The following is a 25,764-nucleotide window of genomic DNA, read 5'->3' as shown; positions in this document are numbered from 1 at the left end:
ATAAGTTTTACAAGAATATCGACATTTCAAATGTTCTATTATTGTCTATGTACAGTGTTGTAACAACGTGCAAATGGTTGAAGTATGAAAGGGAAAATAAACAGATAAATAAGTTGTATTTACAATGTTGTTTGTGCTCCACATGGTATTTCACCTAACCGATATGGGAGTTTATCAATGTTTGATTTGTTTTAAAATTATTTGTGGGTCTGTGTGATCTGTGGGAAATGTGTCCCTAATGTGGTTATACATTTGGCAGGAGGTTAGGAAGTGTAGCTCAGTGAGCACTTAGCCTGTCTTCTATTGAGAGCCAGGTCTGCCTGTGGCGGCCTCTCTCAATAGCAATGCTATTGGTTGCTCTGTTTTTTGGTTGATTATTTTCAGTGTATCAAATAGTTATCTTATACCTTTTTTATAATTTGGTTGGGTCTAAATGTGTTTCGGTCCTGGGGACCAGCTGGCTGAGGGGACTCTTCTCTAGGTTAATCTCTCTGTAGGTGAGGGCCTTGTGGTGGCATGTGTGGGCATCACTTCCTTTAGGTGGCTGTAGAATTTAACAGCTCTTTTCTGGATTTTGATTCTGGATTTTGATAACTAGCGGGTATAGTCATAATGCATTGTTTGGGGTTTTGCGTTGTACACCAAGTATATTTTTGCAGAATTCAGCATGCAGTCTCTCAATTGGGTGTTTGTTCCATTTTGTGAATTCTTGGTTGGTGAGTGGACCCCAGAACTCACAACCATAGAGGGCAATGGGTTCGATAACTGACTTAAGTATTTTTAGCCAGATCCTAATTGTGATGTTGAGTTTTATGTTCCTTTTGATGGCATAGAAGGCCCTTCTTGCCTCGTCTCTTAGATCGTTCACAGCCTTGTGGAAGTTACCTGTGTTGTTGATGTTTAGGCCGAGGTAGGTATATTTTTTTTGTGTGCTCTAGGGCAACGGTGTCTAGATGGAATTTGTATTTGTGGTCCTGGAAACTGGACCTTTCTTGGAACACCATTATTTTTGTCTTACTGAGATTCACTGTCAAGGCCCAAGTCTGACAGAATCTGTGCAGAAGATCTAGGTGCTGCTATAGGCACTCTTTAGTTGGGGAAAGAAGCACCAGATCATCAGCAAACAGTAGACATTTGATTTCTGAGTCCAGTAGGGTGAGGCCGGGTGCTGCAGACTGTTCTAGTGCCCTCGCCAATTCATTTATATATGTGACCCACCACCTGGATTCGCTCCTATGTAGCAACATTTGAAATTGTGTTTTTTACATTGGATTAAAGTAGAGACTCCAAGCTAGAAAGTGGTATATCATACACTGCAGTTGAGGAACAATGGAAAAGTAATTCTGTTTTGAAAGTTGATAAACTTGAGAAAATGGCCCTTGAATGTGTTGGTACACCTACTGGAGAGCTCCTCTTTGTCTACACCCATTCAGCATCGTTCATACCCTCTTAAGTCTTAGCCCCACCCATATCTTTAAGGATTCACGTGAGGCCATGTGCTAAACAGAGTGAGTAGTATTGTAAAGAACCAAAGATTTCAAGACTAAAAGTGGTAAAAGTAGTAGCCTGCAATAAGGAAAAACTCCAAGTAAAAATACACCATCTAGTCCTTGGCCTATATCCTAATCTGACTTTGGTGCAAGTCATGTTGTTCTTCACATTACCGTCTCTGATTTTATTTGATATAGTGTGTGTTTACCAAAGTTTATTTGTCACATGCACAGGATACAAAAGGTGTAAACGGTACAGTGAAATGGTTACTTGCATAATAGAAATATCAAAAACAGAAAGTGTCCAGATACAAATATTTTATATGACGCTTACCCAGATACACTTTTCTAAATTGATGGGTCATGTGAAATAAATGCTATAACCACCCCCCCAGACACATCTAGCTAAGTGGATTGGTCACTGTTGTCTATACATGTACACATGTTCATGAAATACAATTAATGGCCGTAATCATCCCCAGACACACCTGTATAACTTGATGGGTCATGTAGTCATCTGGCAAAGTGTAGTCTTTTGTTTAGACATGTAGCTAAACAATGAACCGACAGTCCCACTCCTCTTCAATGGCTGTGCGAAGTTGCTGGATATTGGCGGGAACTGGAACGCGCTGTCGTACACGTCAATCCAGAGCATCTCAAAACATGCTCAATGGGTGCCAAGTCTGGTGATTATGCAGGCCATGGAAGAACTGGGACATTTTCAGCTTCCAGGAATTGTGTACAGATCTTTGCAACATGGGGCTGTGCATTACCATGCTGAAACATGAGGTGATGGCGGTGGATTAATGGCATGACAATGGGCCTCAGGATGTCGTCACGGTATCGCTGTGCATTCAAACTGCCATTGATAAAATGCAATTGTGTTCATTGTTCGTAGCTTATGCCTGCCCATTCATTTACATTTTACATTATTTAGCAGACGCTCTTATCCAGAGCGACTTACAGGAGCAATTAGGGTTAAGTGCCTTGCTCAAGGGCACATCGACAGATTTTTCACCTAGTTGGCTCGGGGATTAGAACCAGCGACCTTTCGGTTACTGGCACAACGCTCTTAACCACTAAGCTACCTGCCACCCCATAACCAACACCACGGGGCACTGTAGTCACAACGTTGACATCAGCAAACCGCTCGACCACACAACGCCATACACGTTTGTCTGCGGTTATGAGGCCGGTTGGACGTACTGAAAAAAATTATGGTAGAGAAATGAACATTCAATTCTCTGGCAACAGCTCTGGTGGACGTACCTGAGGTCAGCATGCCAAATGTACACGCCCTCAAAACTTGAGACATCTCTGGCATTGTGTTGGGTGACAAAACTGCAGTGTCCTTTTATTGTCCCCAGCACAGGGTGCACCTGTGTAATGATCTTGCTGTTTAATCAGATTCTTGATATGCCACACCAGTCAGGTGGATGGATTCTCTTGACAAAGGAGAAATGCTCACTGACAGGGAGGTAAATCAAATTTGTGAGAAATATGCTTTGTGTGTATGGAACATTTCTGGGATCTTTTGTTTCAGCTCATGAAACATAGGACCAACACTTTACATGTTGATTTATATTTTTGTTCAGTGTAGGTTGAATGTTAGCTAACATTAGGCTATAACTAGCAAAACTAGCAAATGGGTTTCTGATTCGAATAATATTACTACACAGATCATACATGTAACGTTAGCTAGCGAGCCAGCAAGCTAACGTTTGCTAACTAGCAAACAGTACGCTTTAACTTGCAATGAAAACAACTTTCTGACAAAATTAGAAACGCATAATATTTGAAAATGTAGCTAGACCCTTACCCGTATACGTGGATGAACGCTTCACGGCAGACTGGAACCATTTAACTCTGTTTTGTTTGTATCTACATTGTTTGGCCAGCATTGTGTCAAGTCGCTCTGGTTCACACTGACCGTGGCGTGTACAGAAGGTAGCCCATCACAACTGATTTGTCGATAACACCTGCTAAATTCAGGGCATCAATGTTGTTGAGAAAAGTAGCAAAACTTTTGCAGTTCTCGATGGCTAACGTTCTATCTTTCAAAAAAGCTGCGGTAGAAAGGATTATCAACACATACTTGCCCATTTTAACTGCACACTTGTTTTTCGTGTACATTGATTATATAATGTAATATGCTTTCACCCCAACACCACTTTCCATCAATTTGTATAGCAGACCCTCAAGCCAAATTGAGTCAAAAGCTTTTTTGAAATCAACAAAGCATGAGAAGAGTTTGCGTTTTGTTTGTTTGTCAATAAGGGTGTACAAGGTGTATATGTGGTTTGTCGTACGGTATTTAGGTAAGAAGCCAATTTGACATTTGCTCAGGACATTGTTTTCACTGAGGAAATGTTGGAGTCTGCGGTTGATGATACTGCAGAGGACTTTTCCAAGATTGCTGCTGACGCATATTCCACGTTAATTATTGAGGTCAAATTTGTCTCCACTTTTGTGGATTGGGGTGATCAGACCTTGATTCCAAATATTAGGGAAGATGCCAGAGCTGAAGATAATGTTTAAGAGTTTAAGAATAGCAAATTTGAATGTGTGGTCTGTATATTTTATCATTTTGTTTAGTATACCATCAACACCACAGGCCTTTTTGGGTTGCAGGCTTTGTATTTTGTCCTGTAGCTCATCCAATGTAATTGGAGAATCCAGTGGGTTCTGGTAGTCTTTAATAACTGATTCTAGGTTTTGTAAATTAGCATGTATATGTTTTTGCTCTTGGTTCTTTGTTATATGGCCGAAAAGATTGGAGAAGTGGTTTATCAATACATCTCCATTTTGGATAGATAACTCTTCATGTTGTTTGTTTAGTGTGTTCTAATTTCCCAGAAGTGATATGATTCTATGAATTCATCAAAATCAATGAGCTGTTTTCTGTCATGCTGTTCTTCCTTTTTCTTAGTGCTTTTCTGTGTTGTGTTCATGTTTCACTATAGTGAAGGCATTGGATAGGTTTCTCAATTTCTTAGGTTTTTGCATTTTTAATCAAACCATTTTTCATTGTTAGTTGTCTTAGGTTTTCTGCTGGAATTAAGATTTGATATATTAGCTGATAGTTCAAATATATTGTTCAGGCTTTCCTACTGCTAAATTTACACATTCACTATTGCAGGAAAAGATTTTGTCCAGGAAATTGTCTAGGAGGGATTGGATTTGTTTTTGGTCAATTGTTTTTTGGTAGGTTTCTACACTACCCTCCTTCAAGCTATAGCATTTCTTAATAGTGAGCAGTTTGTTCGGCTTCGATGCCTCATGATTGATTATTGCTCCGTTCAAGTAGATTGTGATTTTGCTGTGATCTTATAGAGGTGTCAGTGGGCTGACTGAACGCTCTGAGAGACTCTGGGTTGAGGTCGGTGATAAAGTAGTTTACAGTACTACTGCTAAGAGATGAGCTATAGGTGTACCTACCGTAGGAGTCCCCTCAAAGCCTACCATGGAATATGTACATACCCAGCGTGCGAGAGAGCTGCAGGAGTTGTGACCCGTTTTTGTTGGTTGTGTTGTTGTATGTCTAGGGGGGCATAGCTCTCTTTCTCTGTCCCTCTGTGACCCAGTCCCTCCACTATTCCAGAGGAACCAGATCCATGACTCAATATGCCTATATTTAGTCATTCACTCACCCCAACACCAGACCTGGTCCTTTGAACCCACGGCTCATTACCTTCAACAACACTAGCTTTCAAATGGAATCAAACTGATCAAAATCAACTTAAAAGAAACATAACCAAAATATGGTGAACAATAACAGCTTTTGGGTGTGATACTGTGTTTTCTCGTTATCTTTCATAGGCCCGGGAGTATGTTTCAAACATCAACACTGCTAGACAACGTAAGCTTGTAAAAATAAAAACACACACATACATTTGAGTTGGAGTGGTGGCTGTATCAGCCCATTTAGAGACTGGCTGCCAGACTCTGGCATTTTCCCACAACATATTAACCCAGGCAGGGAGGGAGATGATGACAGTGAGCCTCTAGTCTGTCTCGGCACAGTTACAGCTCTGTTAACACTGACAGTTAAAAACCATCATCAGCTTTATAACACCATACACTGTAAAGGAAGAGACTATTTCATACCAGCAGCAGAGTGGGCTGTGGAATGCTAATCAATCCAGTGAAAAAGAGCAGACATAACACACCATGTTATGTCAACACTGCATACACACATGTTCTCATAATGCTGTGAAGCACAGAGAGAGAGATCAAGAGAGAGAGAGAGAGCTCCACTAATGAGAGAAGACGAGGCTTGCTCCTCCTCAGAGACTTGCAGTCAGTGTGTGTGTGGTTATGTAAGGATGCTTCACTACTGGAGGAGAGGACAGCATGGCTGTCTTGGCTGAGGAGGGACAGGAGCAGTACAACAGTCTGGAAATGTGAGGAATGAGCCCTGACGTACGTGTGTGTGTGTGTGTGTGTTTGATGGAAAGGGAGATGGAAGAGTTGGTGAACGACAGAGATTAATGTAATATAGTGACAGAAAGAAAGATAGAGGGGAAAGATGGATCGAGAAATATAAAGATTGAGTGAAGACGGAGAGATAAAACAAAGAAACAGAGAGAGAGTCCAGAGCAGAGGATCTGGATTAGGATAAGAGCTAACAGATGTGCTCTAATGCATCTGCATGTCATCCAGCCATGCCTAGAGCATTACAGGGAGGGAGGGAGGGGGGAGGAGAGCGAGAACCAGAGTCGCAGAGAGATGGCATTTAAAAAGGGGCAATCAGCAGTTGCTACAGCCATTTCTAGACTTATAAATTAATTACATTTACTCTTTGATTATTTTATATTTACTCAAGAATATAACTTATAAATGCCTCATGATCTCAGTTGAACTGTCCTACCCCATCAGAACCCAAAATATAAGCTTGTTTTACTCCAATGTTTGCAAACAAAGTAAATGTTAACAAACACTGTATAGCCTCAAAACATAGTCAAAACTATCATTTTGATATCATGGATGGTCAGTCCTTGCATCCATAGCGGTCTATGAATTTGAGAGTGATTACATTTCTCCAGCCCAATCCCTCAGCTTTTTACCAAAACAGTGGCAGTGAATGCGCTTTGTTATTGTTTAAATAGCTGATTGGACCTTTAACAGGGATTTTTCATCTCTCCTCACTATCAGAAAAACCAGTGACCTTTTTCTGTCAGTAGGTTGAACCTGGCATTCCTGAAAAAGGAGCTATAGCCAGTAACCCGAGGGCCTGAGGTGGTTGTATGGGTAGCACTAGTCAGGACTGCAGCTCTAACAAACTTGAGGAATGCTCTGTACTTGGGCTGGATGGGTATAGCGTGGCCCAACATGCTCCTAAAATCATCATTGTGCAATAGCTGGATCCAGAGGTTTCTATCAAGAAAAGGTAAATAGAAAGTTCTGGCTGGATCTAGCCAGCAGCAAATCAATGCTTGGTACACCAATACAGATATACACTTGAATCTGAGCATGAGGCAATTTGTTTGGACGCTGACAATGGCAGACATGGGAATGGTAGTGGTAGGTGCTCCTGGGATAGACTACAGCGCTGACAGAGCCACTGCGCTGAAAGATCATGGGAAATGTAGTTTTGAAGAGGTGTAATGGGTTCACAAGTTCCCACAGCAGATGCAGGGCAGAGTTCATCCAGAGTGCATCCTCTGATGCCAGGTGGTCATTATTCATTCAGCATCAAGCCCTTATCCACACATGCAAGACAGACACTGACACAGAAAAACACATGTTGACATTAACTGAAGGAGGAGCAAGTGTGTTACCTCCCCTCCCTCCCAAAGCTTTTAAGTCTTCAAACAAGATTAATACAAACATCACAGGGCCGGCAGTCAGAGAGGGCAGAAGAACAACTCCTGAATCAGAGTCCCAGAATAAGAGCATAATACACTGTGTATACAAAACATTAAGAACACCTTCCTAATATTGAGTTGCACCCACTTTTTCCCTCAGAACAGCCTCAATTTGTTGGAGCATGGACTCTACAAGGTGTCGAAAGCATTGCACAGGGATGCTGGCCCATGTTGACTCCAATGCTTCCCACAGTTGTGTCAAGTTGGCTGGATGTCCTTTGGGTGGAGGAAACTGTTGCGCGTGAAAAAACCAGCAGCGTTGCAGTACACAAACCGGTGCGCCTGGCACCTACTGGCACCTAAATATTTTGTCACCCTCTGAATGGCACACATACACAATCAATTGTCTCAAGGTTTAAAAATCCTTCTTTAACCTGTCTCCTCCCCTTCATCTACACTGTTTGAAGTGGATTTAACAAGTGACATCAATAAGGGATCATAGCTTTCACTGGTCAGTATGTTATGGAAAGAGCAGGTGTTCTTAATGTTTTGTACACTCAGTGTATATAAAGGAGTTAATGTATATAGACTATCATATAAGAAATTCACAGGAGGAAAGTACAGTAGCTAGGTTCCACCAGAAGCTGCTGAACATGAGTCTATCAACAGTGAGAGAAAGGATATAGGCCTATCCCTTCCAAATGTATTTATTGTCTTAAAGTTGATCACGTCTCGTGTCAAAGGTGAGGTCTCAATGAAAGATGGAGAGCAGAGCGAGGAGGTTTGACTTTGTGTCTGCTCTCTTATCTCTCTCACACAGTTGTGACTCTGGAGATGTCAGAGGAGTAGGGGAGTTCCTCCTGGCTCAGCCCACAGCAGCAGAAGAGGCATCAGACTGTCAGAAGCTTGCTCCATAGTGAGATATGATGACCTGTGACCTGCCAGGGGCCAACCGGCACACCACCCCCGAGGGGGAGAGGCATCAGTCACACAGCTAACAACATGACCACTGGTCAAGGCATAGCAGATGGAGGTCAGGGAGAGAGGGAGGGTGGAAGGAGAGAGGGAAGGGGGTGAGACAGTGAAAGATATGGGAGGACATGAGAGAAGGTGGGAAGGAGGCAGGGAAAGAAGAGGGAGGAAAAGAAGGACGTGTGCGAGACACGTGTGGGAAGGAGTAGGGATGTGACAAATGGAATATTTTTCATAACGTTTAAACTGCCATTTTTTAAAATCGGTTTTCTGTTAAAACTGTTAAAAATTCATAAAATTCCACGTGTTTGGGTCTCAAGGTGAGTCCATTTCAGATGGTTAAGCATTGCACCTGTACTACCCATTACTGTACCTTAATTTCCACCTCACAATGTTTACATTTCCTGATTTTGTAATGCCATACAGGACTTTGCTGCTGTCGCTTGCCTTTCTCTGCCATTTTTCCAACTGTTAACGACGATGACGTAGTGGTGGAGAGTCGACTCCAAAATAATTGATTCCTCAACTCCTTGCACATCGACTCCCGGTGTCAACTCCCATTTTTGAGTGTCAAGATTGGATTCAGTATTTTGGGGATGGAGGAGACTGATTAGTTGCTGCACTTCCGAGAACACAAACACTTGCATCTTTCATAGCGAGCTAGCGAGGGACGGAGAGAGAGGAGAGGGGCACAGTATAGGCAGGTCAGCCACCAGTCATACAGAATCAGAACTGTGCACTAGGCCTATCTATCGGCAATCAACAGCAATGGAATTCTGTACCTCGCAATTTCTTGGCTTGCAATATCACGCAACAAGGCCTATCATCAATGAATAGGCTTTTGAGATGAGCGAGATCTGCGAACGTGCACGGGTTTGCGTCACGCTGTTCACAGCGTGGTAGCCAGGGCACTAAAACAGAGAGGTTGAGCTTCGCGCTTCAACGCTCTTAGTTGTTTCTGAAATTTAACCACTATGCCAGGGCTATTAAAAACTCTTACCCTACGAGGTCCAGAGCCTGCTGGGTTTCTGTTCTACCTGATAATAATGAATTGCAAGCACCTGGTGTTCCAAATCTAAATCAGTCCCTGATTAGAGGGGAACAATTATCAAATGCAGTGGAACTGGCTTCGAGGTCCAGAGTTGCGTTTGAGGGCACTATGCTGTTTACTTTTTTAAAAACGTAGGTTAGGGATTTTTCTTAACGTTAAGGATCCCAATTTCGTTTAAATGTTTTAACTTTCACACCCCTAGGAGGGAGTGTTTGTGAGACAGGGATGATTGTGAAGGAGGGAGAAATACAGTACATGGAGCTAATAGGGAGGTCTTCTTACCGATCTGTCTCTCCAGGTCTGCAGCCTCGTCAGGTGTTGCTCGGGGCAGGACCCCCGGGTCACTGAAGCTGGTCCTGAAGAGAGTCCCCAGCACAAAGACAAACAGCACACCCCCTATCACTGGGATGGCTGGGGTGAGCTGCACCGACAGGAAGGGACAGCTAAGGGAGAGAGGAGAGAGAGGCAGAGTTAGACTCATACAGATCTTCAGTGTATGCAAGTACTGAAGTATTCAAAGCAGGCTGCACTAAGTCAAACACTTGACCATCATGAGAATCGGTGGCACGTGTTTGCAGGCCAAGAAAGTGTAGGTTCGGAAGTGGGTATGGGTGAGCAGAAGTGAGGCATTCTGTTACTGTAAGTCGGACACTTACTATGAAAAACTGTACTATAGAGTTGAGCCTTGCTCACAAAGTTCTCTACCACACCAGGCATGATGTGACCACTGTAGGCCAGGAATATAAGGAAGAGGGACTGCACCTGATCAGACTGGTAAACCGTTCATAATGTCACATACGTGTCAAAATGTCATTAACAAAACACTCAACATTGAACTGTGCCCAAATTCACAACATAGAGGGAGAGGTGATCCTAAACATGCATTATTGTCTCTCAGAGAGGATTGATTGTTGTGAGGAGGCAAGATGACATGGAACAGGGCACAGAGAGGTGAGGGGGCGCCATTATTCTATTAGTATGATGTTCAACAGCAGGAGGGGAAATGCCTGCAACGGGAGGACAAGCATTACTGCCTTTCACAGAGCACTTACGCTACTTACACTCTCATTCATTGATTGTGGTTTGAAAGTCAATGCCAAGCAAAATCCCATTCGATCATAAAGGCCACGCTATGGCCTCTAAAATGCAGTGATAGTGATAGGTTGCTGAGAGTGGTAAGTGGGTGAGAGGTAGCATACATCCCTGTGTGTGTGTGTGGACAGAGGTGAGACGAGAGGTAAAACTATCTATAGTCACGTTTTACATCAGTCTTAGTTCGCACTATGTGAGAACCTGAAAACATGGCATGCTAGGAAAGACTAGGTAATAGGGGTGTAGATAACATGTCACTCATGTGCAAGGTTCTACGTGGTCTAAATAACTAAACTGGCTAGTTTGCCTGTCTGTAAAGAACAGGGTGGCCTCTACGTTCATCCTGCTGCTCTGATTGGATAGAGTGAAGTTGTATTTCTCCATCCACTCGCTTAATAATTTCTCCCGATCACTTTTCCTCCATGTTTTTGGTCTGATAATATAGATTGCTGCTGCCTGCTGCTATGATAAATCACACGGCGAGGACGTTTGCTATTAAGCTATAAATGTGTATAATAAGCGGGGCAAGTGTAAAACTAAAAGATGAAAACGCTGAGTGACAGCCAACTTGTCTGCCCGCTGCAAGTTGAGGGAGGACACAGAAACACACACACACCTCCACGCACTGCTTCTAATCTGCAGCTTTTTTGCAGTGAGGTATTTTGCCAACATCAATTTAGGCATATTAAAACATGTTTTTTTCTCCGATAACGAATATAATCTGATCTGACTTCAAACTGTCAATTTCCGGATACGATTACGAGTATGGCCATGTCAGCACAACCCTACTAGGTAAGCAAAGATCTTGTGAATCAGGGAGCTGTGGTGGTTGACTATTCAGCAGAAGCATGTTCCTTCCAGGCGGATGTAGGTCATCCTGAATGTATAACCATCACCCTTCTCCAGATGGCAACACCTTGGGAGACCGCTGTGCTGCAGAGCCAGGGTGGAAGCCAGGGACAGAGGGTGGGAGCCAGCACTCCCACCAACCTGGCCACACTATTATAAGCCTGCCATTCTTTGGTGCTTGAGTGGAGGATGGGAGTCCAAAGCTGAAGCTAAGGATCCACCAATGTTCAAACAATGGCTGGTAAAAAAGTAACCATCTCAGCTTTCAGATGATCTCACGTCGACTAGCCAAAATGAATACAGCCAAAACTATACAAAAAATGTGGCCAGGATGTGAGAGGTGGGTATTGATCGCCAGATTGGGGGTGTGACTGACAGAATCTTCCGATCCACTGGCTGTTCTTCTCCTTGTGTGTATCAGGTGTTTGTATCAGGTGTCTGCATGTGCCTGGCTTGCTGGCCTGCCCCGCCCCCAGGGCACACCCTGGTCCATACCCATCCCAAGTTCCCATCCCTCAGTAGGGCTGCTGCCAGGCCAGCTGGAGGACAGTACATCCTGTAGGCCTTATTAATACCACGACTGGGCAGCAGTTGCTGCCTCCAGCTGGCTAACATGCCAAATCGCCTAATTGGGACCTGCTATAGAAAGTGATAGTGAAACAGCGAGAGTAGCTCCTGTTTCACCAAGGTCCCTGAGCAGCAGAGAAAAATGAGATCCCACAGAAAGCGAGGGTAAAAGTAGAGCCATGTGGATGAAACATGGTGGTAGTGTCCTCTGTCCTGTTGTCAGGGACATCAGCTAGGGTCTACTTTGCACAATGATGGGATAATAGCAGGGCTGGCTGGACTAATATCCCACTGTTCCTGTTCTGCCAGAGATGGACTGAATGTGATCTGCTGTGTGCTTGGAAATTGTGTGTGTGAGTTACAGACCAGTGGCAGGTCATAGTGAAAATCTTTCTACAGCTCATCCAAGGGTGAGCATACCAACTCACTGACATCAACACCCTCTCTGACACAGTCTGGAGATCAAATCAAATCACATTTTATTTGTCACATACATGTGTTTAGCAGATGTTATTGCGAGTGTAGCGAAATGCTTGTGCTTCTAGCTCCGACAGTGCAGTAATATCTAACAAGTAATATCTAACAATTCCACAACATATACCCAATACAGACAAATCTAAATAAGGAATGGAATTTAAGAATATATACATATGGACAAGCAATGACAGAGCGGCATGGACTAAGATACAGTAGAATATTATAGAATACAGTATATACATATGAGATGAGTAGTGCAAGATATGTAAACATTATTAAAGTGACTAGTGTTCCATTTCTTAAAGTGGCCAGTGATTTCAATAGGCAGCAGCAGCCTCTAATGTGCTAGTGATGGCTAATTAACAGTCAGATGGCCTTGAGATAGAAGCTGTTTTTCATTCTCTCGGTCCCAGCTTTGATGCACCTGTACTGATCTCGCCTTCTGGATGATAGCTGGGGTGAACAGGCAGTGGCTCAGGTGGTTGATGTCCTTGATAATCTTTTTGGCCTTCCTGTGACATCGGGTGCTGTAGATGTCCTGGAGGGCGGGTAGTTTGCCCCCGGTAATGCGTTCGGCAGACCGCACCACCCTCTGGAGAGCCCTGCGGCTGCGGGTGGTGCAGTTGCCGTACCAGGCGGTGATACAGCCCGACAGGATGCTCTCAATTGTGCATCTGTAAAAGTTTGTGAGGGTTTTAGGTGCCAAGCCAAATTTCTTCAGCCTCCTGAGGTTGAAGAGGCTCTGTTGCGCCTTCTTCACCACACTGTCTGCGTGGGTGGACCATTTCAGTTTGTCAGTGATGTGTACGCCAAGGAACTTGAATCTTTCCACCTTCTCCACTGCGGTCCCATCAATGTGGATAGTGGGGTGCACCCTCTGCTGTTTCCTGAAGTCCACGATCATCTCCTTTGTTTTGTGGTGTAGCAATGGAGTTGCAGAGAGACGGTGACTATGAATGCAGACAACCCATTACATGATGAAGCTCTCATTCCCATGAGTTAGTACAGACCCAGCGGATCCCCCTCCACCTCTGTCTGTTGAGAGATCATGTCGTTCTGAACACAGCTGTCCCTGTGGGGAGAGATTACAGTGAGGGAGATGTACTCCAGAGGCCTGCTCCTTCCCTGCCTGACGATGTAATCCATTACCAGGCCAAATCCCCCGAGCCAAGCTCGAGTCCTGCTAGAGCTGGAGCTTTAGATCTATAGCCCATCACCACCATGACCATGACCCTGCAGTATAGCAGGCCTGAGTGGAACTAAGGGTCATTCACTCTGACATGTTTACATGTTTACATGTTAGTCATTTAGCAGACGCTCTTATCCAGAGCGACTTACAGTTAGTGATTACATCTTTTTTTTATACTGGCCCCCCGTGGGAATCGAACCCACAACCCTGGCGTTGCAAACGCCATGCTCTATCAACTGAGCTACATCCCTGCCGGCCATTCCCTCCCCTACCCTAGACGACGCTGGGCCAATTGTGCGCCGCCCATTAGTCTCCCGGTCGCGGCCGGCTGCGACAGAGCCTGGATTCGAACCAGGATCTCTAGTGGCACAGTTAGCACTGCGGTGCAGTGCCTTAGACCACTGCGCCACTCAGGAGATAATAGTAGTCCAATAGTGTGTCCATCAATCCAGTGCCGTTGTCAGCTTTTAATTATGGAAACCGCTAAGCAAGTTGGAATGAAACTACAGTTTCTGCTGTTATCATGTGGATGGTACAGATACCTGTGGACCCTACCTGCTCCCTCTGTGGGAGGGTTAACCCAGGCTAGGATGAGCAGAGTGATTGTTCCTTTCTGCTCTTGATGCATCCAGGGCTTGTTAAACAGTAGAGATCCCTGCACTGAGAGCTAATCTCCACAGCCTTGGAGAGAAACAAAGGTCAAATTGCTGTTGTGTTGTCATGGTGGAGCGCCAGAAAGGAACAGAATGTATGTACTATTTATATGTGGCTTTTTTGGCTTGATTGCAGGAGGGGAAATAACAAAAAGACACCCAACCGATTCAGCTCACTTATCCAGGGTCCAACACACAGCCCCTACAAAACCATGAGACAACTACTGTAGGTAGGCGGTCTGGTTTTCACATAGCTGAACAGATAAGTGGATCAAACAAAGTCAAAATCAATTGTGTCATATTAAAAAGTGAGCTTTAGTTCTCAGCGCATCAAGAAAACAACAGACAACCAGAGGCCACACTAAGCTTATACTGTTATTGTTTTGGGATAGGCTATTATCACTACTGATGTAGGATTTTAATTTGATCACTCTTTTGTTGCTGATAATTTTCCTGCACCGCAGGAAATGCAGATGAGCTTCATGATTTACATAAATTCACTGAAAACACTCAATAACACAAGGTTATATTAATAACATTATTGCACTTTTTATGTAGCCAAATTTTGGCCAGCTAATCGCTACAGGATTATTTTGCTGCGACAATACTGGTCAAATTAAGATTCTAGATATGTAGTAGTACACCAGAGTGGGCAGAATAATACATCTCACAGATGACCTGAATCTCTGGTCCCTACCGCCAGTATTTCTCCTTGCTCTGGAGAGCTCACACAGTAATGGAGGGTGATAAAGCATTCTGACCCATAAGCACTCGTGTGTTTATCCCTGTCAATGCAGGCCAGATGCAAGGCTTGCTGATTGATTCAATTTACAACACACAGCAGGCTGGAGAGGCCTAATCCCTGCCTGTTTTGCTCCAGCTAAAGTGAAGGGAACCCCACAGGACCTGCTGTGACATGAAATCCATTCAAGGTGAGCTGGTCTCATCTGTAGGGAATAGACAAGGTTTAACGGTTCAACGCCTTAGAAAGAGACAGGTGCCTGAAAATGTAAGACATGAAGAGCTAAGGGAATCACGACGAGCAGTAAAACATGGTAGGCCTAATTGTTTGAAAAGCACTAGGTTACACTACTGACCAAAGCGGTTTGACACAAAAAATCAAATGCATTGAGTGGAAAGGTTTCAGGGGCAGTCTCTCAAGCCCTACACTGTGAGTCCATTTAGCCAGAAAAAGCAGACAGAGACATGACAAATCTCTAGGAAATAAAAATGAATGTCCAATGTCATTACTGGAGCTCTTTTCTTCTACCCATTCAGTCTGATTGATCACACATCACATTGATGAATCCAGCAATTACCAGAGGTGAGAAATCACTAAGAATGTGAAGCGCTTTACAAGGCTCAGGTGAGGAAATATCTCCACAGCCCATCTCTGCGAAGCAAGGTTGGCGTAGCTTTCAAGTAGTCTGTGTCTCATCCTAAGAATTTGAAAGCATTTCTGTTCTGTGCTTTTCATGTCAAAGTGTTCATGATGTTCTGACCCAAGGACAGCCAGAGGGTAATTAGTGAAGCTTTTACAGACTGTAGGCTATGTTGGCCAGGGAAACCACCGCATAAAACCCTTGGACAGTTTGTTTGTTCTTTGATGACTTGTATTAAATTCCAAACCACTTAAGCCTGTCACGTATCCTAAAATATAACTCATTAACATGACATCATGGTTGAGGGAGGGAGGCAAGCCTGCTTTGGCTCGAGTGTTTAGCATGTCGAGGTAACAATTGATGCCAACTGCATGAAAATAATTGTATCTTCTTTAGCATAGCCTAACATGCTGGTTAGGTGTTTTAACCACTTGTGGATGGAGTGATCAAACATTGACTTTCTATTTTAAGTTTTGTCAAGCTTTTATGAAAGTACACAAAAAATATAACACACACAACATGCAACAATTTCGAGTTACAGTTCATATAAGGAAATCAGTCCATTGAAATAAATTCATTAGGCCCTAATCTATAGATTTCACATGACTGGGAATACAGATATGCATCTGTTGGTCACAGATACCTTTAAAAATTGGTAGGGGCTTGGATCAGAAAACCATATTAGTATCTGGTGTGACCACCATTTGCCTCATGCAGCGCGACATCTCCTTTGCATAGAGTTGATCAGGCTGTTGATTGTGGCCTCTGGAAGGTTGGCCCACTCCTCTTCAATGGTTGTGCGAAGTTGCTGGATATTCTTTGTCCTCCAAACACGACGAGTTGAGTTTTTACCAAAAAGTTATATTTTGGTTTCATCTGACCATATGACATTCTCCCAATCCTCTTCTGGATCATCCAAATGCACTCTAGCAAACTTCAGACGGGCCTGGACATGTACTGGCTTAAGCAGGGGGACACGTCTGGCACTGCAGGATTTGAGTCCCTGGCAGCGTAGTGTGTTACTGATGGTAGGCTTTGTTACTTTGGTCCCAGCTCTCTGCAGGTCATTCACTAGGTCCCCCCGTGTGGTTCTGGGATTTTTGCTCACCGTTCTTGTGATCATTTTGACCCCACGGGGTGAGATCTTGCATGGAGCCCCAGATCGAGGGAGATTATCAGTGGTCTTGTATGTCTTCCATTTACTAATAATTGCTCCCACAGTTGATTTCTTCAAACCAAGCTGCTTACCTATTGCAGATTCAGTCTTCCCAGCCTGGTGCAGGTCTACAATTTTGTTTCTGGTGTCCTTTGACAGCTCTTTGGTCTTAGCCATAGTGGAGTTTGGAGTGTGACTGTTTGAGGTTGTGGACAGGTGTCTTTTATACTGATAACAAGTTCAAACGGTAGGTGCCATTAATACAGGTAACAAGTGGAGGACAGAGGAGCCTCTTAAAGAAGAAGTTACAGGTCTGTGAGAGCCAGAAATCTTGCTTGTTTGTAGGTGACCAAATACTTATTTTCCACCATAATTTGCAAATAAATTCATTAAAAATCCTACAATGTGATTTTCTGGATTTTTTTTCCTCATTTTGTCTGTCATAGTTTACGTGTACCTATGATGAAAATTACAGGCCTCTCATCTTTTTAAGTGGGATAACTTGCACAATTGGTGGCTGACTAAATACTTTCCCCCCCCCACTGTATACCCCGGTATGGTACAGAAACGGTATGAAGATCTGGATACCGCCCAACCCTAGCACAAAACACATCATCCAATATCTCACCCCATGAACGCCCTCCTGACTGTGTAGACTAAATGCTAAGTTTACTGACAGACAGTAAAGGAGTGTGCTTCCCTAGAGTGTATGATGAAATTCATTCCAACAAACCAAGTTAAAGGGGAGTCCGTGAATTCAGCTTTAGCTTTGATATCGAAATTGTAGCAGCAAACAAGATAGACGTCATTACAGCGTAGGGAGACAATTTGTCTCTTGGCATAACTTTCCTCTTAGTTTTCAAGACATGTTTTTTATGTGGTTTAGCACAAAGGGAATTGAGTTACTTTTTCCCTGCCACATGTCATTACACAGAAATCTGATAAACATTACAGCAGTCTGACGATCATCGACTGAGTTGTTTTGTGTATTTGTGCATGACTTAATGTATGATGTTGCCTAAGGGTAATATTCCAGCACCCCACCCAGTTTACGTTCCGTACAGTGATCAGGTTCTCAGAGCAGGCTGTTTTAGCCCATGTTGAAAGGTTTAGACTGAAATCTAAACATGTCTGTATAACTCTCTCACTGAGCTGCTTCTAATATTGTTCTAAGTCTGCACTGGTCCAGGATATTTCAAACACAAGAACAATGATCACGATAAAGGTCCACTGTCTCATGCAAACTAGGCATACTGAATGTGGTTTCTCATACCAAGAATAAAGAAAATTATATCCAAGTAGCCCAAAGTCCCTGTATTTCTCTACATGAGCGCTCTGGGAATAGAAATAAAACATTTCCAACCGTGGGACAATGTTCTGCCCTGCATGAAGTTATGACTGACAAATCAAAACAGAGAATACAAAAATAAACAAACTAGGTCACTTATCAAATTCTGTGCAGGAAAGGGTGAACTTGTTTCTTGGCCTGTGAGATCAGTGTGTGCAGAGGTCAGTGATAGCAAAAATCATGAGTGAAGCAGTTGGTCCATTTTGACCAGAGCAGCAAAACTCTTTCCTCTTCTAGGGCTTGCTCACGACACATTCCAGTAGTGTGACATCTCCAATAGGATGCTATTGTAGGGTAGAGTCCTGCATCAGGTTAGATACCCACGGTTCCCTGCGGTTGACCCGCCCCCCCCCCCCAAAATAAAAAATTGATAAAATAAAATCAGCTGGCGGGTGGAATTAAAACATTTCAACCCGTGAGCCGGCTCGCGGTTCAGAACAATTATTTTGCGGGTCGTAAATGTTTTAAAATAAATCTATTTTTTGACAAACCCAAGAGCTAGTTGAATTGTGTTGCGAAAACCATTAGGCTATGTGAGCGGTGAGGCAGACATAACCTAGGCTACCAGCCATGCTGCAAGAGAGCGGAACAGGGAACTGTCCATTAGTAGGCCTATTGTGTGGAGCTGAAACATCAACATTTGTCCACATGCAGATAAATATTCCCACCCGCCACGCGACAATACATTGCCAAGTAAATTTTCCCTGACTCCTAGCTCAGGCGAAATAGAATAAATAAAAAGAACGTTTATGATGGTGAAATACACTATCATGGAAAGTCAAATCCCCGGTTCGGAACGATTTTGGAGGACAACAACCCGGTAGATGTTTACACAGCCTGGAGAAGCGCAAGCAGGTACAGTGAGGGAAAAAGGTATTTGATCCCCTGCTGATTTTGTACGTTTGCCCACTGACAAAGAAATGATCAGTCTATAATTTTAATGGTAGGTTTATTTGAACAGTGAGAGACAGAATAACAACAACAAAATCCAGAAAAACGCATGTCAAAAATGTTATAAATTGATTTGCATTTTAATGAGGGAAATAAGTATTTGACCCCCTCTCAATCAGAAAGATTTCTGGCTCCCTGGTGTCTTTTATACAGGTAACGAGCTGAGATTAGGAGCACACTCTTAAAGGGAGTGCTCCTAATCTCAGCTTGTTACCTGTACAAAAGACACCTGTCCACAGAAGCAATCAATCAATCAGATTCCAAACTCTCCACCATGGCCAAGACCAAAGAGCTCTCCAAGGATGTCAGGGACAAGATTGTAGACCTACACAAGGCTGGAATGGGCTACAAGACCATCGCCAAGCAGCTTGGTGAGAAGGTGACAACAGTTGGTGTGATTATTTGCAAATGGAAGAAACACAAAAGAACTGTCAATCTCCCTCGGCCTGGGGCTCCATGCAAGATCTCACCTCGTGGAGTTGCAATGATCATGAGAATGGTGAGGAATCAGCCCAGAACTACACGGGAGGATCTTGTCAATGATCTCAAGGAGGCTGGGACCATAGTCACCAAGAAAACAATTGGTAACACACTACGCCGTGAAGGACTGAAATCCTGCAGCGCCCGCAAGGTCCCCCTGCTCAAGAAAGCATATATACAGGCCCGTCTGAAGTTTGCCAATGAACATCTGAATGATTCAGAGGAGAACTGGGTGAAAGTGTTGTGGTCAGATGAGACCAAAATGGAGCTCTTTGGCATCAACTCAACTCGCCGTGTTTGGAGGAGGAGGAATGCTGCCTATGACCCCAAGAACACCATCCCCACCGCCAAACATGGAGGTGGAAACATTATGCTTTGGGGGTGTTTTTCTGCTAAGGGGACAGAACAAATTTACCGCATCAAAAGGACGATGAACGGCGCCATGTACCGTCAAATCTTGGGTGAGAACCTCCTTCCCTCAGCCAGGGCATTGAAAATGGGCCGTGGATGGGTATTCCAGCATGACAATGACCCAAAACACACGGCCAAGGCAACAAAGGAGTGGCTCAAGAAGAAGCACATTAAGGTCCTGGAGTGGCCTAGCCAGTCTCCAGACCTTAATCCCATAGAAAATCTGGAGGGAGCTGAAGGTTCGAGTTGCCAAACGTCAGGCTCGAAACCTTAATGACTTGGAGAAGATCTGCAAAGAGGAGTGGGACAAAATCCCTCCTGAGATGTGTGCAAACCTGGTGGCTAACTACAAGAAACGTCTGACCTCTGTGATTGCCAACAAGGTTTATTTTTTTTTTTACATGCGTTTTTCTGGATTTTTTTGTTGTTATTCTGTCTCTCACTGTTCAGATAAACCTACCATTAAAATTATAGACTGATCATTTCTTTGTCAGTGGGCAAACGTACAAAATCAGCAGGGGATCAAATACTTTTTTCCCCTCACTGTATTTGTTTACAATATTTCAGTGAATTATCAGTTAATTATTTCATTAATTCAGGCTTTCATTCATTTAGACTATACAGCGGTCATATCATGTTTAAACCTGTGCAGCTGATAAACCTTTGAGTAGCTATTAGCCTACTAAATAAATGTAAGCTACTTTTGCAGCCTATAGCCTATTCGATTCTAGAAATTGATTATTTAAGTTTCAATTAAACTACTTCGACCATCTAAACAATATTGAATGTAAAGGTATTGTTTTGTTATGTCGGCTATAGGCTTTCATTAGGTAAGAAGGCTTTTTTTCCAAAGCAATTTGAGTTGTCAATGTGCCGCATCGTGAAAATAAAACAGGCCTATCGTTCTTAATTCATGGCATGGTTTCCTTTCATCCAAATGTTGAATAGACATGCAGACAAATTCATTCATGCAGGGAATGGAATTAGCCTAATAGCCTACTACTCTGGATTCATAAAAATAATTACATACATTTATGTTATTTGTCGGATCATGGATCGGCTCTCGGAACAACTATGCAGGTGGGTCGGGTTGCGAAGAAAAATCTGTCCTGATGTCGGATATCGGGTGGGGCTCGGAATTGTTGTGGCCGGCGCGGGGTGGGTGCGGCTCAAAAAAACTGACCCGTGCAGGACTCTACTGTAGGGTAAGACAGGGGTGGGTGACACAGTAGATGTCCCACTGGGTTGAACGATGGCAGTGTAGAAAGGACAGGTCCCCTAGAGACAACTAAATGCTCATTCCGGCTGAGAGATTGGGTCCAGAGAACACTCACTAGTCATGTAGCCTAGTACATGGTCGTCACTAGTTACCACAGCCAAAGTCATAAACCCCACCTATTTCTTCAATTGATATTCTTAAAATGTGATTTAACCCTAAACCCTAACCTTAACCACACTGCTAACCTTATGCCTTACCGTACCCTTAAATGAAGACCAAAAACTACATTTTTGTTTTCATAGTTTCTACGATATCGCCAATTTTGACTTTGTGGATGTGCTATCTAGTAGAAACCCTAGTACATGCATGTGTGCATGTGTGATAACAGTCCTCTTTGACATAATAATAATAATAATAATATGCCATTTAGCAGACGCTTTTATCCAAAGCGACTTACAGTCATGCGTGCATACATTATTATTTTTTTTTGTGTATGGGTGGTCCCGGGGATCTAACCCACTACCTTAGCGTTCCAAGCGCCGTGCTCTACCAGCTGAGCTACACATGTTTGTGTAACCACTTGTGTTACCTATTATACAACTTGATTGACTATTTTACAGCACTGTTATTTATAAATTGACAGTCTGTGGCAGAATACAATATCGCTGACTGAATGGAGCATATGGACTTTAATTGTCAAATGGAGAATGGCGCTGTTGTCGAGGTAACAAAGACTGGTCATACACATGCTTCACATGCTGAAGTCATAAAGAGACAACAGTGCACTGGCATTTGCAGACAATGCTGGTCTTGACATTTCAGTCTTGTTATTGTTTTCATTGTGTAGAGACCGTCCATCCCCTCACCAGCATGTCTCCAATTAGAACACATCTATGGTGGAATAGCACAGTGTTTGCAACTATGGTGACCCAGAAGGTTAGTCCATGTTGGCATTCTCTACCAAGCATACCGATGACTCAGTCCGGGAGTAGGGCTGATGACTCAGTCCGGGAGTAGGGCTGATGACTCAGTCCGGGAGTAGGGCTGATGACTCAGTCCGGGAGTAGGGCTGATGACTCAGTCCGGGAGTAGGGCTGATGACTCAGTCCGGGAGTAGGGCTGATACTCGGGAGTAGGGAAATAGTGGTGGTAGGGCTGATGACTCAGTCGAGGGTGACAGGGATGACTCAGTCCGGGAGTAGGACTGATGACTCAGTCCGGGAGTAGGGCTGATGACTCAGTCCGGGAGTAGGGCTGTGGCGGTCATTACATTTTGTCAGCCGGTTATTGTCATGCAAAAGACTGCTGGTCTCACGGTAATTGACCGTTAATTATCAAACACGTGTAGTATCTTCCAGGCCTACAAGCCAGCTGATGCGCACCTTTGCAACATCTACATTTTTTAAAAGTCTAATAAATCAATTGAATATACACCATCACAATAAATGCATTATTTATTTTAGGCAGGTCTAAAGAAACATTATGATATGAAGAAAATGTATTTCAGAAGAACAGAATATGAGTTGGCCTACTGTATGTTATCTGGCTATGCACCATGCCATAGGCAGTAGGCTTGTTCGTTTAACAGATAAGATACACTTATAAGTTCCATGCCATTATTTTATATTATATGATTTTATAGTAAGAAGAATATAACTGAACTTAGCTGAATAAAATCAAAACAATATTTTTCCCATTCCGGAGTGAGTGCTATGTGGCTATGTCGAGCGTGAAGGTGATCATTTGAAAAACAGGTCCTATACGATAGTTGTGAATGATAAAAACCTTAGAATATCTTAGAAATCAAAACATATATGGGCTGCATGATGCGACTATAGGCTATTGATGAGAAAGTAGCAAAAAAGATTGCGCTCTGTTCCTTGCCTCAGGCTGCACAGCTGTTCTTTCATCAAGTGATCGTATTTTCACCCATCAGACTATTCTCAATTTAATCTTGTCTTTACTAATATGTAACATTTGTTTAGAATTACCCATTATCAAATGAGCAAGAACAGGGGCAGGGGAAAAAATACGTCCTCTGTATGCACTCGAACAGCGAATGGAAGCCGGGTGCTTTCCCGCCGGTCTGTTTTTTAATGCTGCCTGGCAGGCTACATCGGTTTTAAAGCGGACCATGTGCTTAATATGAACAGCTGAGAAATAAATATAAAAACACTTATTTCACTCCAGGCGTTAACCACTTTTTGAGGAGCATGCTCTCGCTGCGCGACAGGTGATATTCCGTCCAAACTCTTTATGCCGTGGGCTCTCCAACCTTGTTCCTGCAGCTACCCAGTGCTTACTTTGGGAAACCAAGTGAAATCTGTTCGGGAACATCAATACTAAAATGTTTTTCGCAACAAAACATTTCACTAAACAGTTGACTGCCCGTCTGCGCGCTCAAGAAAGGAATAAAGGAGAGAGAGGAGGAGATGGAAACGCATGGTGGTGAGATATTCTGTATAGCTAAAGTTAAAGTCACCAAATTAATTATGAAAATAAAAAATCCCTATTACTAGGCTATTCAAAATCGCCCCGCATAATCAAGGAACCAACTGCATCGCCTAGGGCTATACGTTCTCTCCCAGACTCGTGGATAGACATTTTGGAGCATAGCATAAGGTAACCAGTCCATCCTCAAAGGCGATTACTCAAATTTGTTTCATTTTGGAGTATAGGTTGGACCAATTATGTACCAAAGACATCTTCAATCAGTTTTGTTTTATGTTTTGCTGCCATGCGTAATATGTGGTAGGCTATGTATTGTAAAGTGGCACAATCATTTTAATTCCGTTTTTTTTTTTGGGGGGCGTATGCATAAGCTCTAATATGTGTATGGGTGTTTTGAATTAATAATCACTGTAGAAAGCTGTCCATTTCGTTGCGTTAGGCTTTGAAACAACATCCACAACAACCATGTTTTACACTCAGTTTCAACCTGCTTTTGAACTTCTTTCTTCAAATTGATCACAGTGAGGTGAGTTTTAAAAGCATGATACTGTTTATACGTTTTTGATGTGATTTTCGATTGCATTTGCATTGATGTCAAAGTGGTTAGAGGGACAATATAGACCTGAGTACCAGGCCATTAGGACCTGATGGTCGTTAGCGAGTTGGGTTCTACCAACGCATGTCCAGACTACATAACAGGAGATTACCGCAACTCAACAGTCACATGGAATTATGCTGCGGTCATGACTCATGACTGCCGGTGTGGTGGTAATACGGTCACTGCAACAGCCCTATCCGGTACTGCAGTTGTAAAAACTAACAAAAAACAGATTCAAGGAATTGCCGCATAGCTAGGCCACCCAATCACCCAAAATAACAAAGAGTTCAGTCTAAACCTGCAATCTTATTGCCCAGAGTAACTCAAGGCAGTGTCACTAAATCCTTTGCCCACCCTTCCAAGTACTTAAGAGAGACCTCACAAAAGTGAAACAACAACGATTTCAGGCATCATTAAATCGGGTTTCAGGAGATCTGATCGCAAACTGTGGCGGGGTCAGACCCGGTGCCTTCTGACAGTCTTTGGACGGGTTGTTAACTGGAGTCTGATTCCAGGGAATGATGTTCCACATTTCCCTCCATGCATGGTGCACCAAGCCTCAGGTATGTTTCGTAAATTTTTTCAATGTTTTAGCACTAGTTTTCCGCCTCCCTCGGCTTTAGGGTCAAACTGCCTTCTCACACACACACACACACACACACACACACACACACACACACACACACGGACGCACCGACACACCGACACACCGACACACACACTGACGCACCGACGCACACACACACACTGACGCACCGACGCACACACACACACACACACACTGACGCACCGACACACACACACTGACGCACCGACACACACACACTGACACACACACCCCTGGAGTTTATCCATTGGGTATTATAGCACTGACCTACTTTATCAGGAGGGAAATATTCCATCCCAGAAATGATTGGTCTCCAATGAACAGCATACCAGTAGAACAATTACACCCACAGAGCCCTCTCAGCTTGCACATGTTCTCCAGCTCTTTCTCCGATCGCTCCACTCAACTCCCTCAGAGCCCACTGCGAGTGCTGGTAGCTGGTGAGGCGAACCAATGCTCAATCTGGAGGCTTAGCCTAATTGTTATGGAGACCTTTCTTTCTCTTTTCTATGCATGAGGAAAGCCCATTCACATAATTCTGAGATTGACAACCAAAGAGGCTATCCAGAGTTAACTAGTTAGGGCAGAGGATTTGAGCTTGTCAATTCACTGCGACTGTGGCTTGAATTATAGCTGTGGGCTGTCAAATTAGTGAAAGGGAGTAGAGGGTTTTAACGATAACAGTGTGGGAATACACTGGCTTTAGAGGAATGTTTCATCCATGACAAAAAAATAACATTTAATCACAAACCAACTGAGGGGTCCCGAAAAATGACATCACCATCTAAACTTACATTTGCACAGAGGAAATTGGCTGCTTTTGAATAGCAGAGTCAATTAAAAGTTCATGACAGTTCACTGTAGGAATGCAGGAAGGGAGCACATCATGTGACTAACTTCCTAACATGATAGATGACAAAAACATTTTTGGGCTGTACGCAACAGAAGCTAAACACAGCCTTAATAGAATTTCACTGGCAGATTTGATTAAATATTTTTCTCATTGTCCCAAAA

General features: G+C 43.4%; 1 protein-coding gene across 5 annotated transcripts in view; it reads right to left on the bottom strand.

The window, feature by feature from the left end:
* The window catches only part of LOC121539158 (palmitoyltransferase ZDHHC14), a 111,419-nt gene that overhangs the window by 48,170 nt on the left and 37,485 nt on the right, over nucleotides 1-25,764 (bottom strand). For all 5 annotated transcript variants that reach the window (XM_041847452.2, XM_041847451.2, XM_041847454.2 and 2 more), the window contains exon 3: nucleotides 9,603-9,763. In XM_041847452.2, the coding sequence (XP_041703386.1) occupies nucleotides 9,603-9,763 (161 nt within the window). The remainder of the gene's footprint in view (nucleotides 1-9,602; nucleotides 9,764-25,764) is intronic.

The sequence above is a fragment of the Coregonus clupeaformis genome, chromosome 25, assembly GCF_020615455.1.
Source record: "Coregonus clupeaformis isolate EN_2021a chromosome 25, ASM2061545v1, whole genome shotgun sequence".
NCBI lineage: Eukaryota > Metazoa > Chordata > Actinopteri > Salmoniformes > Salmonidae > Coregonus > Coregonus clupeaformis.
This window is presented reverse-complemented; position numbering and strand designations above follow the sequence as displayed.